This window comes from Rissa tridactyla, chromosome 10 (genome assembly GCF_028500815.1).
Source record: "Rissa tridactyla isolate bRisTri1 chromosome 10, bRisTri1.patW.cur.20221130, whole genome shotgun sequence".
NCBI classification, from domain to species: domain Eukaryota; kingdom Metazoa; phylum Chordata; class Aves; order Charadriiformes; family Laridae; genus Rissa; species Rissa tridactyla.
This window is the reverse complement of record NC_071475.1, coordinates 1,633,460-1,645,777: the sequence shown is the minus strand read 5'-3', so window position 1 is coordinate 1,645,777 and position 12,318 is coordinate 1,633,460. Positions and strand designations below refer to the sequence as shown.

The 12,318-nt window shown below is 36.2% G+C and overlaps 1 protein-coding gene across 1 annotated transcript in view; it reads left to right on the top strand.

Moving 5' to 3' along the window:
* The window catches only part of ERC2 (ELKS/RAB6-interacting/CAST family member 2), a 370,025-nt gene extending 358,105 nt beyond the window's left edge, over nucleotides 1-11,920 (top strand). Inside the window, exons 19-20 of the mRNA XM_054216425.1 lie at nucleotides 11,703-11,837; nucleotides 11,894-11,920. Of these exons, the coding sequence (XP_054072400.1) occupies nucleotides 11,703-11,837; nucleotides 11,894-11,920 (162 nt within the window). The remainder of the gene's footprint in view (nucleotides 1-11,702; nucleotides 11,838-11,893) is intronic.
* The last annotated feature ends 398 nt before the right edge of the window (nucleotides 11,921-12,318 follow it).

Genomic DNA, 12,318 nt, shown 5'->3' with positions numbered 1-12,318 from the left:
AATTTGTCACAATTCTTCACACTGAAAAAGAAAAAGAAGCATCTTAAAGAAATGAACTAGACTGCCTTTGTAAGAGAATGAGAACATATGTGATCTATTTTAAATATGAAGCTACAGATGGACATATATTAAGGATGAAAATATTTATTTGAATGAGTTGAGCAGCCTTTTAATGAATTGTGACTGTGTGAGTTTAAGTAGAACTCCTGTTATTTCTAAGCTGGAAGAAAAGCATTGGTTTTATCTCAAGTGCTGGCTTGCTTTTACAGGTTTTTTCACCTTATATTTTGATAACCTGGGAAAATAATTTGTATCACAGTGTATCCACCTGTAAAATTAGTGGTAATAGTACTGACCTCAGTGTTGCAAACACCTTTCCATAAGAAACAAGCACATTTAATTGTCATGATTTAAATAGGATTTAGCAGCTGCAATCTGTCACTGAAATATTTATTGTTTAGTGGTTTAAATAATGGGAAGCATAAATAAATGGGAATGCACTCCCAGCAAAACAGAACCACTGGAATTGTTTTGATTCATACACCAAATGCTATATTTTGAGGTCCGTAGAGCTTTGTAGTAGGCTTAAAAAACCTTTCAGAAATACAGTATTAAACAAGATCACCACGAGGGCTCGGCTGAGTGATTACACAATATTTATAGTCACCCTGGCCAAGATTCCTTTTGAGAATTCTGAAACAGCTATTTTTAGAGAAATTTGTATAGTGATGCAATCCTTCATGAAATAATTAGCTTAAGTCCATTTTTAGAACATCTCAAGAGATTTTGGTAAGAGCAGAAGACACTGCTATGTAACTGATTCATTCTGAACTTGGATACTGTGAGAAAATTTCCCAGTTGCCTCTTTTCGCTTCTGGGATACAGAGCCAAAAATGTAAGTGGAGTTGGCCAAAATGCAAAGTCTTCTAACTCCTTGAGAGCATTTTATTTTTCTTCTCAAAACATGAAATTAGAAACCTTTCCAGTGTTTTCAAGACTGCAGGTGTACAGAATACTCTGGCCAGAGGCAAAGCTGGTGTTTGGCAGTCGTCTCCAGTCTGTTAGCTCACTACTCTGTATTTCATCACAGGAACGTATTGCTAATGAAACAAAAAGGGTGAGAAACAATCAAGGAATTTTAAAAATCTGTGTAACCAGTTTCTCCTGCATGCAATACATAAAAGTATTTCTTGCTAATTAACGTCCAAGTATTTCGAACAACTTTTTCATCAGCAAAGGGGTAAGATGGACTCGAAGGCAGCGTATTGCGTTACATATACTGTTACGTACATCAGAAATAGTGCTGATGTGGTATTACGGTTGTGTCATCGAGCACTCAAGAATAACAAAATACCCCAAGTTACACTTTCCCCATTAGATTGATTCATCTGTATCGTATTGTGTATTTTATGATATTGAAAGTGTTTATATTACTGTATAAGAAAAAGAATAGGATTAGAAGTTGTTGTGATTGTGATTATTCTGGCAGCCCAAAACATTCTTCTGCAACACTGTGCATTATTTAATTGCATTTGAGCCCTCTAATGTTTAAAAAGTGTGGTAGAAAAAAAGTCTTTCAATGCTTTCTTACCATGTCTGTAGACATTATCATCTGTAGACCGTGTGATCAGTAGCACTGTCCCGGTACGGCGTTGGTTCCTTATTGCTTCTGTTTCTGATGTTGTCAAGCTAATGTTTCTGATTTTCTTGAATTTTACAGGTAGCAATATTATAGGAGCACAGAATACTACATGATGATGATGATGATGATTGTTTACACACACAGATCTGCCTCAGAGATTTATCGTGCTGTTGAGTCTCAATGTTACTGCACAGTAAATAGAATCCATGTTGTGAAGCCATTCACATGGGCACTGCAGACATATTTGATCATTGTGCTATTTTTTTTCCTTTTCTGTTGATACTGCTTGCTATCACTCACAATATTGGTCTTGCTCAAGCTTTAAGCACCTCACTTTGAACAAAGGAGTAGTCTGAGACCCTTAAGTTTTAGGAGTTTTATTTTTGTTACAGTTATGCTACACGGGCTTTTTATTTTGTTTTGGGCAGGTAAGAATAAATTTTCTAATAACTTCATATATTGAATTCTCATATGAGGAAAATCAGTCTGGTTATTTTTTCCTTAAAAATTCTTGGGCAGTGTAGCAAAATGGCTATTAATCTCTGATTTTAAATGTGTCTGTTCAGGTCCCGTTTACATCAATGCAAGCAGCCCGTGCACTCAATGACCTTAAATTTATTTACTATCTTACAAATCCTTGTAGTTTATACTTTTCTGTTACTTAGAAATATCCCAAGGCAGTATTTCTGCATGTCTTAACATTGGGGTTTATTGTCTTTGTTTGTAGTCTGAATTTTGAATCTATATTTTTGAATCTAAATCTGTAATTCTCGATTTTGCCAAATACAGGCAGTTTAGAGATAAACCCAGTGCGGAGAGATTAGTGTGGGGGTGAAACAGCAGGGTGCCACTTCTCCCTATAGCTTAATGCAGCAGGCTCCATATGGCACGAGGTAAGAAAGAGAATATGTGTGTGCAGCTAATAACCTTTGCCAGCTCAAAGTAGTTAATTCAGAAGAAATATTCTGTGTTGGAAAAATACTGAAGATGTTAGCAGTGCTCACGCTACACTTCTCACATATTGTCGGTAAGATTTGACAGTTTATATTGTAAGAGCTGAAGGACCCAAGGCCTAGCTGGATACGCCATCGCTTTTTCCTCCTTATGCTTTCAGGAATCCAAATTCTTTGGGATGGCATTTTTACACAAGCGTTCCCCGATGAGCAGGGCTTTTTTTGCCTTGTAGCCTCTAGCAGTGGGGCCCTGAGGGCATCACAGGCCTAGTACCTAAGTCCTTTCCTGCGTTGTAGCCGGTGATCTGCTTTCAAATCTGTTCCTGTTTGTTCTCTGTTCAGAGTTTTTTCATTCTTGAAAAATTTGTATCGTATCTTAAGCATGGCCGTGTCGAACGGCACGCTCTTTCACTGGCGATAATCTCATTGTGGACTTACACCAGAGCCTCTCAATAGCTACAGCTGTCGTAACACGCTGTGTTCAGGCAAGCGGTTTAACTCCACTGAGACTCAAAATCTTAAATGGAAAAAGTAGATAATGCAGGTATAAAATAATGTCTATATTAACACTGGAACTTTTGTAATTTTTGATCTGTCTGGCCCGATAGGTGAAAATAGGTATCAAGTATCTCAGGTAAGAATAGTGAATATCTCCATTATATACGTGAGTGAACTCCCAAGCCAAAAAGTTTTTTTTTTCCTCCATGAGACATTTTTGAAAAAAGTCCTTAAGTTCTACTACAAAGTACCTCATGATAATAAAGCTAAATGTAGTTTAACACTAAGTACAGTGCTAAGTAGCTGGTTATTAAAAAAAATTGCAAAAAATGTAGTGTTAACTTTTTCTGCTTCTGTGATGGTGGATAAAACATTGTTTCTGCAGTCTAGCATCACAGAAAAATTTTGGTAAGGTAAGGTGTCTCTATAATAGGTAAGGTGTCTCTATAAAGCATAGCAAGACGGTGTTGTGACGTTATCTCCATTTTGGTCCATATTACAATATACTATCCGTGCGTTGAAATTTATGTTTTAGTTGCCAATTTTTATTGCATACAACAGAAGACGTAGTAATTTCGACTTCGGCTATATTTTGTATGTGATACAAATGAGAGAGCTGGGCTTGGTAACAAAATTACAAAAATTACAGCTGAAATGAACTATGCAGACATTAAAGACGCTGAAAGACAATCAGTGCTGCTAACCAGAGATTTGCAGTTTCAAAGGTCTTGTTTAGCTGCTGAAGTTTCTGATTCATGTCTGGTTTTAAATAATTATTATGGGGAGGTATCTTTTTGATAAGTTATTTCCTGTTGTTAAAAAAAGGGAAAAAAACAGGGAACCTTACCTTCTTACATTACTTGTCTGCATATAGTTGGACCTGGCCTGAGATGTCCTCAGGCAGCTACTGTTTCAGAGCTTTAATTATGCTTTTTAAGCCACTTCTTTGTGTCTATGTTCTTACATACTTGTATGTAATTACCAAGTTTAGTAGTAGGACTCAGACAAATACTTTTAGCATGACTTTAGCCTATACATTACTGAGCATGCTGTATTATTACAAGATATTTCCTGCGCTTCAAGCCATTCTTTTAGTTCACAGAACTTAAAAAGACTTCAGAAACGCAAACTCCACATGCAGAGACCACAACTAAAAAGTCAGATGGACCATGTTCAAATCAACATAACTTTGTTCAGTCACAAGTGTCAGGAAAGTTGAAATTTGGCCTTAGTGCTTTAGATAAGTGTCTGCTTGGCACTTGGAACTGCTGCCTGGCTGGCTCTGCCAAGTGTCTAATATCCCAGCTGGTGTCTGTGAGACTGTTATCCTTCAGCTCCTGAGGAGGGAGGCTTCCATGAGCTCTGACTTCTTTTGGAAAAAGTCTGTCACATTTTGTAATCTTGCAAAACAGCAGGTGTAATGGTTGCTAATATCAGTTAAATAGTACTCTAATTAAAAAAGAACTGAAATATATGCAAAACTTTTATGCTCACTAAATGCTTGCGGTTATGTGACACTAAATTATCAGATCCAAGTCTTTGACAACATCTACCTTGGAAGCTGCTTTCCATTTCTGCACAGCAGTCAACGCATCTAATTTGACCAGCAATTGCTCTTGTATTTCACCTGGGAGGAAGGTTGAATTTCATGAAAACTTGGAAAACTACTCAGTACTCTTTCTTAGTCCCTATTCTCTGTCCTGTGAAACTGGGGAGGGCAGGCGGGGCCTGAAGAACAAGTGTTCTGATTACAGGTGTGTTACAGATGATAAGAACTGGAAGATTTTCATGTAAAACATCACGTGACTTAAGTTTAATATATAACTAAATATAGATGGGAAAAAGAAAAAAATATATGCTTTCTTAGCATAAAAACTTTACTGTGTTCTTCGTATGCAACAGTCGTATCATGAATGAGGTAAAAAATAAAAAGAGTTAAAGAGGAGTAGCCAAACTTTTCACCCATGAGCTATCATGCACACTTGTAGCCTGCATGCGTCCTGTCTCTCACACTTTCCCAGACAAGCAAACGCTGTAACAGGAAAAGAAAAACATGCTTATTAGCCCATATGGAATTTTAACAGGGGAAAAAATTGTGTTGTTCAATGGAGGTGGGAAACAAAGCAGTGAAACCCATGTTAAAAACTAGTTAAGAGTAAGAATATAAGAATAGATTACGTTACAGGGATGTTATAAAAAAAATGCATAATTAAAGCCCTCAGTAAAACATAACTCTACCTCATAGTGATGCATTCCAACACCCATACGGTTATGATTATGATAGTTATTTAGAATCTGGAGTTCCTAGTTAGTAACCATACCATAATGGTTTTGTTATCTTTTGGTTAGTGATGAGTGCTTGCAAACTTATAGTCTTCATAACTTAAGGTTTTTTTCTATTGGAATTTTCTTTGTGTCTAAAAGCTCACTGCATAAGGAACTTGAATATTATCATATATTTCTAGTGATTGAAGACAAGAGTGTAATATATTTTGGAAATAATTAGCATTGCGTATTATGCTGTTAGAAGTGGCCTGAGTAATTAGCATAAAGCTATACAAGCTCTGGAATACTTACACAAATTGAAGTGTGCCTCTTCCATGCAGTTCTAGTATCGGCAAAAGGCCCTTCAATGTGATGGCCAATTAACCGCTCCTTCAGCTTGTGGAACAATGACACAAGTCCTTCTGTCAAAGCTGTTCTTGGTGGATATATTTTAATGATTTGTCTTACTTAATCACATGTTAATTCAAGAAGTGTGCTACCACTAAAAAGAATTGAGAGCAGTCTCAAGGTTGGGCTTTTCAAACAATAATAGCCTTGGAATTATCTTTTTTGTTTCAGCCAGATAGTTAGTGAACCAACGCTCAAAAATCTCTAAGTATATCAAGAAGTTCGAGCCAAAGAAGTTTCAACTGGAACTTTGCAATGGCATCTCTCTTAAATGTCTTTTCTCGATGGCAGATTAAGCCCGTTGTTTGGCTTATTATTAAATCACTTAGGTTCTTATTATTAAATCACAAGAGGTTCTGTGTTGCCTTCTGAAATATCATTTGTAGCTACTTTTCAAGACTGTTTTCCTCTGTCGCACAGGAAGAACAGTCTATGGTGTGGAATAGTTTGTATTTTTTTAATGAACAAATATATGCTGCTTTCATAAAGTCTTCATTTTGTCCGTTAACAGATTGTGAGTGACGAATGTAATTTGTTGAAATTTAAGGATGTTTGAGGGCATGTACAGCATTTGTTCTCCAATATTTAATTAACTGTAACTTATCAAATAACGAATCAGCTATAAATCGTATTCTATGGCAGTTAGCAACTTTTCTGTTGTGCAGCAGTAGAAATGATAAGAAATTCTTCACTTCAGACGATAACAGTTTTCAAAGAATGTCTAAAAATATTTTTCTGACATGAAAACTGATTTTCTTTGGAGACGGTAAGTACGGGGCTGGCTTAATTAGCAAACATTTTGTGAAACCTCAGCTAATGCAATTCAGGCCTGAAGCGCTGGCTTCATACCGGAAAAACAATTGCAGTTGCACGTGTTTTCATGAAATCCAGGTTAATTCCACTAAGCTTTTGTAACTTCTGGATAGTCTATATCCCGAACTATGTAGTCTTAAGCACACAATTTTTTAGATCCTTACCTTCTGGATTTCAAAGTTAAAAAAAGATTTTATTTGTGCTTTCTAAAATTGTCTTAGAAAAAAAAGCTTAGATTAAATCATATATTAGTAAAATTCAGGAAGACAAGAACTAAACATCTGCTACATGAAGATCTCAAAGTGTGTTGTGGAAATATGAGCGTGTTTATTTTCAAATTGTGAGATTGCAAGAAACAGAGGTTCTGTGTCATTGGAGACAAGAAGGGGCCATTGCAGAATCAAAGCTAGAATGTGGGTCTCTAGATTTTAAATTCCATGCTTTAATAATTAGACCACAGGATATCTCCAGGATAGCTTGTAGGCCTTATATCTGCCCCCCTCCCATATCACATAGGAAAGACCCCTACCCTATTGAAATACTCTAGAAATGTTTCAAATTCCATTTAGTGAAGAGAGATTGAGAAGAAAATCCAAAGGAAAGTAATAGCTATTGAATGGTATTACACCTATATCCCAGAGCAACAAATCTTACTATTTTTCCTCATTTGAACCTCATTCATGAGAGTTTTGCTGTTAACTTGATCCAGATGACAGATCAAAGCATAGTTCCCTATTGCCACCTTGCTAAAATATTTTTTAAAAGACAGTTTTAATATTATAGTTTTACAGTTACAGATTGCTGTTAAGCTATTTAGTCTGTTACCAGTCAATCAAAGACTTTCATTTCACTTCAGTAGATCCTTACTTAAACTCAACAGAATTTTAGGAGGACACAAAATATCTGTCAGTTTTCTTACAGTGCTAGATCATAAATTCTTTGGTAAGTGGGTTAAAAATTCAGTTACACATACCATTCATGACCTTGACAGCTTAGCAACTGGTGATATCGAATGATCAAAGACAACGCTTTCAAGCCCTAAGGGTTAATATACCTGTGTACCTAGATTTAAGGTGCTTCTAATTCTTCTATCATTCCTTTTTTTCAAAATGAATGCAGTATTTATTGGATGTAGTCAAGAAATTTAAAGGAAAAAAATCTGAGGAAACCGTTTAGGCTAAAACTAATAAGGCTATATGTGGTCTGTAGGAGAGGCAGTTAATTAATTGTTGCATTTTACAAGTTAACATTTTTTTTCTTTCCTAGTATAAATCCCAATTAAAACCTGCCCCTTTTCAGGTGTGGGGCTAGTGTTCACCAGGCATTTTCAAAAAGAACTGTTGATATGATAGTTCTGTCGTCAGAGCTGCGGCTATGTAAATTTTGAGAAAAGACACTTTCAGGAAAACCATACCAATAATAATAGCTTTGAGAGGAAAATGTGAATAAAATTTTGAACTATATGATATAACTATTTCAGAGATGGAGTAACTTGTTCAGAGTAACATATGATGCGCATTAGATATGGCACAGTTTAAATGCATGTACAATCATCACTCTAATTTTCATGAATTGTACATTCCAAGACCGAGTTTCTTGATCATCCAGGAAATTCATATTGAATCATCTGTTGTGCTTTCAAAAGTAATATAAGAAAAGGTCTTGGATGTTCTTGAATGGGAATTTTTCAGGTATGCTGAAGATGTTGCGGGAAATGATGGCATTGCCAAGTACTGAAGCAGTGTCCTAACGTGCTGACAATGTGATGCCCCAGACCATGAGGATTTACTGTCTGTCAGATAAACCAGTGTCCTAAAACGTAGACGCCTTTCTGTGTGTTTGTGTATGTGCTTGTATGTAAGTGTAGGGGTGGGAAGCCCTGGGGGGTCCTGAACAATTTCCAATGTGGTTAATTAATTTCTTCCTCAGATAAAAACATACCTGGCATTTCAAAGCCTACTAAAGATTATTTTAAGTGTTAGCAAGGGAAGCGAACAGAAGTAACGTTACAAATTTTTGTTTAGAAGGACCTGAAAAGGATTGTATTGTTCCTCTGGATGGCTTTACTGTTGTTCCTCCTCTGGAAATCCTCCTGTTCATCCTCCGCAAAAGTCCTGCTTTTAAAAGTTTGAAATCGTACCATGTTTTATACTTCTCAAGTCAAAGCAAAGCGTACCAGGAAAGTGCAGTTCGGTGTGGAAGTATAGCACTCTGACAGTGGCTAAAGCAAAGACAAACAGAACCTCAACATCATTTTAGTTACCATTGTAGAGAGCTATCAAATAAAACCAAAAAGCTTTTAAAAATAATATTTTTCAAATTATTTAGCATGATTTTAAGAAATCATCCTAAGAAATCAATGGCAATCTCAAGTCATGTAAAAGTTTGGATGATTTGATCATCACTTGAGTGGAATAGAAATTCTCACTTTGCATTTCTGATATATTTTGCTTCCAGAGCAGGCTCGCTAAAGGAAGCCTACTTCAGCATTGACATTTCTTTGTGCACCTTTTACTGCAATCTGGCATCCAAAAGGAAGAAACATTAGAAGTGGTTTATTTATATTTCAGCACCAAATTAGAAAGATGACATCATTCATTTACAGTTCTTATCCCGTGACACGTCTAATCCCCAACACCTCATTACAGGGGACACTTTTAGGATTGCATATATCATCTTGTTTAACTTTTGCATTCTTTTATGGAATACAGTTGAAAGGTAGGAAATTTAAGGCTGTTCATTGATAAGAAAATAAACTAATAAAACGTTAGGAGCTTCCCCAAAGAGGCAGGATATTACAGTGTTTACAGTAAGTGGGTTATTATTTGTCTATTAATTCTCCATCTTTTCCACTCTTTTGTTCAAAAGACCTTCCTCTATGAATCTAAAGACAAACAGACCAACTATGATGACTCAGATTGGTAGAAATTGATAGCCGAAATTCATGCAGCTGTATGCTACCGTCGTCTTATCCGGGATGGAGAAAATGAAATGGTTCCAACTTTGCAGAAAATAGTGATAAAGAGTGTGAAATGATACCATATAGTGCCGATACAACTCCTCTTCAAAGGAATCCACCACTTGAGCTGTGGTCACATTTATTCTGTGACACACAGAGAAAGCTGCTCCTTCAGTGCTATAGAGATGCTCAGAGTCTGACAGTGGCTAAAGCATGTGCACATCCCGTCTGCGTCAGTTCTTCTGTCTTGTCATTGTAGGTGCCTTAGGGTTTTGGTTTGGGTGGTTGGTTCGTTTGTTTTCACTTGGCCTGAGTACAGGTGCCCCCCTGTAGAGTAGTTTTCTATGATCCTTCCAATGGATGTCATGCAAAGTGCTTGAGAAGCATTGGGACATTTAAAAACAAAACTGGTTGCTCAAAAGGCACATCAGGATTTCCTCTGATCTCTGTGATTCATAGTTTTCCTCACATTAGATTTCATTATACTTCAAATATTGTGTAATATGAATAGTTTGCTTTTTTTCACAAATCTCGCTTCTACTTTAGCAAAACCATTAAAATTGGGGAATTTAGTAGCAATCTCCAAGTTTTCACATTTTCTATTATAATGTACTTACTAGTGAAATTTTCCTAACAGACATTTTGATCTAGGATTGTTTTCGTAGGAAAATCAATTTACAATAGTCCCGAAAGTAAATTTACCCCATACTAGCTATGGGACACTAGCTGTCTCATGGGCACTTCTAATTGGAAGCCAGATAGACCTATTGATATAGGAAGATCTAACAAATGAGTTGTGTTTAAATTCATCTGTTTGAGTTGGTCTTTTAGAACTCATTAGTTTGGGCAAAGTCCTGGGGTAATGTCTTTAGCCAGCATCCTCGCTGGAGTTGGCATGAATCCTGCTAGCTTGGAGCATGGGTAGAACTAAACTGTGGCTTTTTGCAGTAGATTTCAGTGTCTTTACTGTTCACCAAAAGTGTCTAAGTGCGAAGTAGATTTGTTTGTGCTTGGCCAACTCAAATGATGTCTGCATAGAGAATTGGCACAAAGTAGATAATGCTCCTTCAAAAACAACCTTTCTCCGATTGGGTTCAGGTGAGATTTGTGAAGATGACACGTTAAGACTGCTGTCTTTCCTTTAGTCATCTGCATGATGTTAATTGTATATGTCTCTAATTGATTCCTCTAATTTTAGAAGAGGTCTTTGCGAGTTGACGGCATTTTCTTCTGGGTTTTGTTGGAGCAAAAATAAGTAAGACTTGATTACAGGTTAACAAGTTTGCCTGCGACAGCCTTCTGTCCTACTGACAGAAGAAATAAGTACTGTATCCAATGTATTGTTGGGTAATGGGAAGTTAGATATTTTTGGTATTATGAGCAAACTCAGAATTATTCCAGCCTATGTATTTCATGATATGGAATAATTGTAAGAGTGATAAAGAGCAATGATGTGTATTGTTATCCCGTGGTGACATAGATTTTATTATCGGCAGTAGCTGGAGTGTTGATGATCTTTTTTTTAAGATCTATATCTAAAACTTTCTTTGATTCAGTAACATGTGTCAAGTTCCGTAATCACTTATTCCTCTAAGTGCCTGTGTCTGTATCAGTTAGTTTTCAGATTCTTTTAACTTCCTATTTAGCAGCGTGATCCTGGTGTACAATTACAATAATTAAGCTAAAATAGAGCTTTTAGCATAACTATTCATGATTGTTGTTCACATGCCTCAGTAGCTAACTGTAAATATTTGAAGTACACTTAATATTCCTTTCAGTGAGATTTTAGAAGTTAATTGGCAAGACATAATAATAGACTGGAAAAAATAGGTAACTGTTCTAAAATAGTAAATTTAGAAAATCTGAATGTCTTTGTTGACACCCTTCAAACGCAACATCCTTGATCATATCCTTTTCTGACTTCTTTGTGCAATTCTACTCGTGTGAAAACTGAGACAGAAGATGTGTTCACATACTTTGTTATCTTTTTCTATTTCTGTTTCCTTTTCTATGTGAGCCAGCAGTCCAGACTTCTATTGTTAGATTCTTACAGCTACCAAAAAAAAAAAAAAAAGAGCTAAGAAAGAGCTAAGATCTTCCTAAAACACTTTTAGAGTAATATATTCCAGCATGTATTAATTGTCTCCCTTTGCATCTTAAACAGACACAAAACAGAATGAAACTGATGGCAGATAGCTACGATGATGACCATCACCACTACCACCACCATCACCACCACCACCATCACCGATCTCCCGGGAGGCCACAACACTCCAACCACAGGCCCTCTCCAGACCAGGTTAGCCACCTCTCCTTCACATTCACTTTTACAATTTTACTATTTTGATATTTCAGGATGAAATAAAGATTCCAAAGAAGTAGTAAGCAAGTGATGTGTTCTTTGAACTTAAAGTGATAGCTCTGGTATTTATTTCCATCCCTGAAACAATTTAAACATTTTAGCTGTTTGTCTGGTGTCCTATATTTTTCTTCCTTATTTTTTTAGAAGTTTTGCAGCTATTTTTAGCATTTCATAACTTTTCCAGTTGAAAATCAGTGGAAAATCGCCTACTTAGCAGTTACTAGTGATTTCAGAAGTATGCGCTTTTTGGAATAATTTTTTGTTTATTTAAAGTAAATGGATTAACGATTAGTATTGAAAAACCTGTGCAGCAACTCCATTTGGCAACTTGTAAACCAATGGTTCTAAACTGTTTTTGAAAGTACCTTTCTGTTGAAGCTTTCAAATTACAGATACAGCTTAAAATCAATAGCGATGC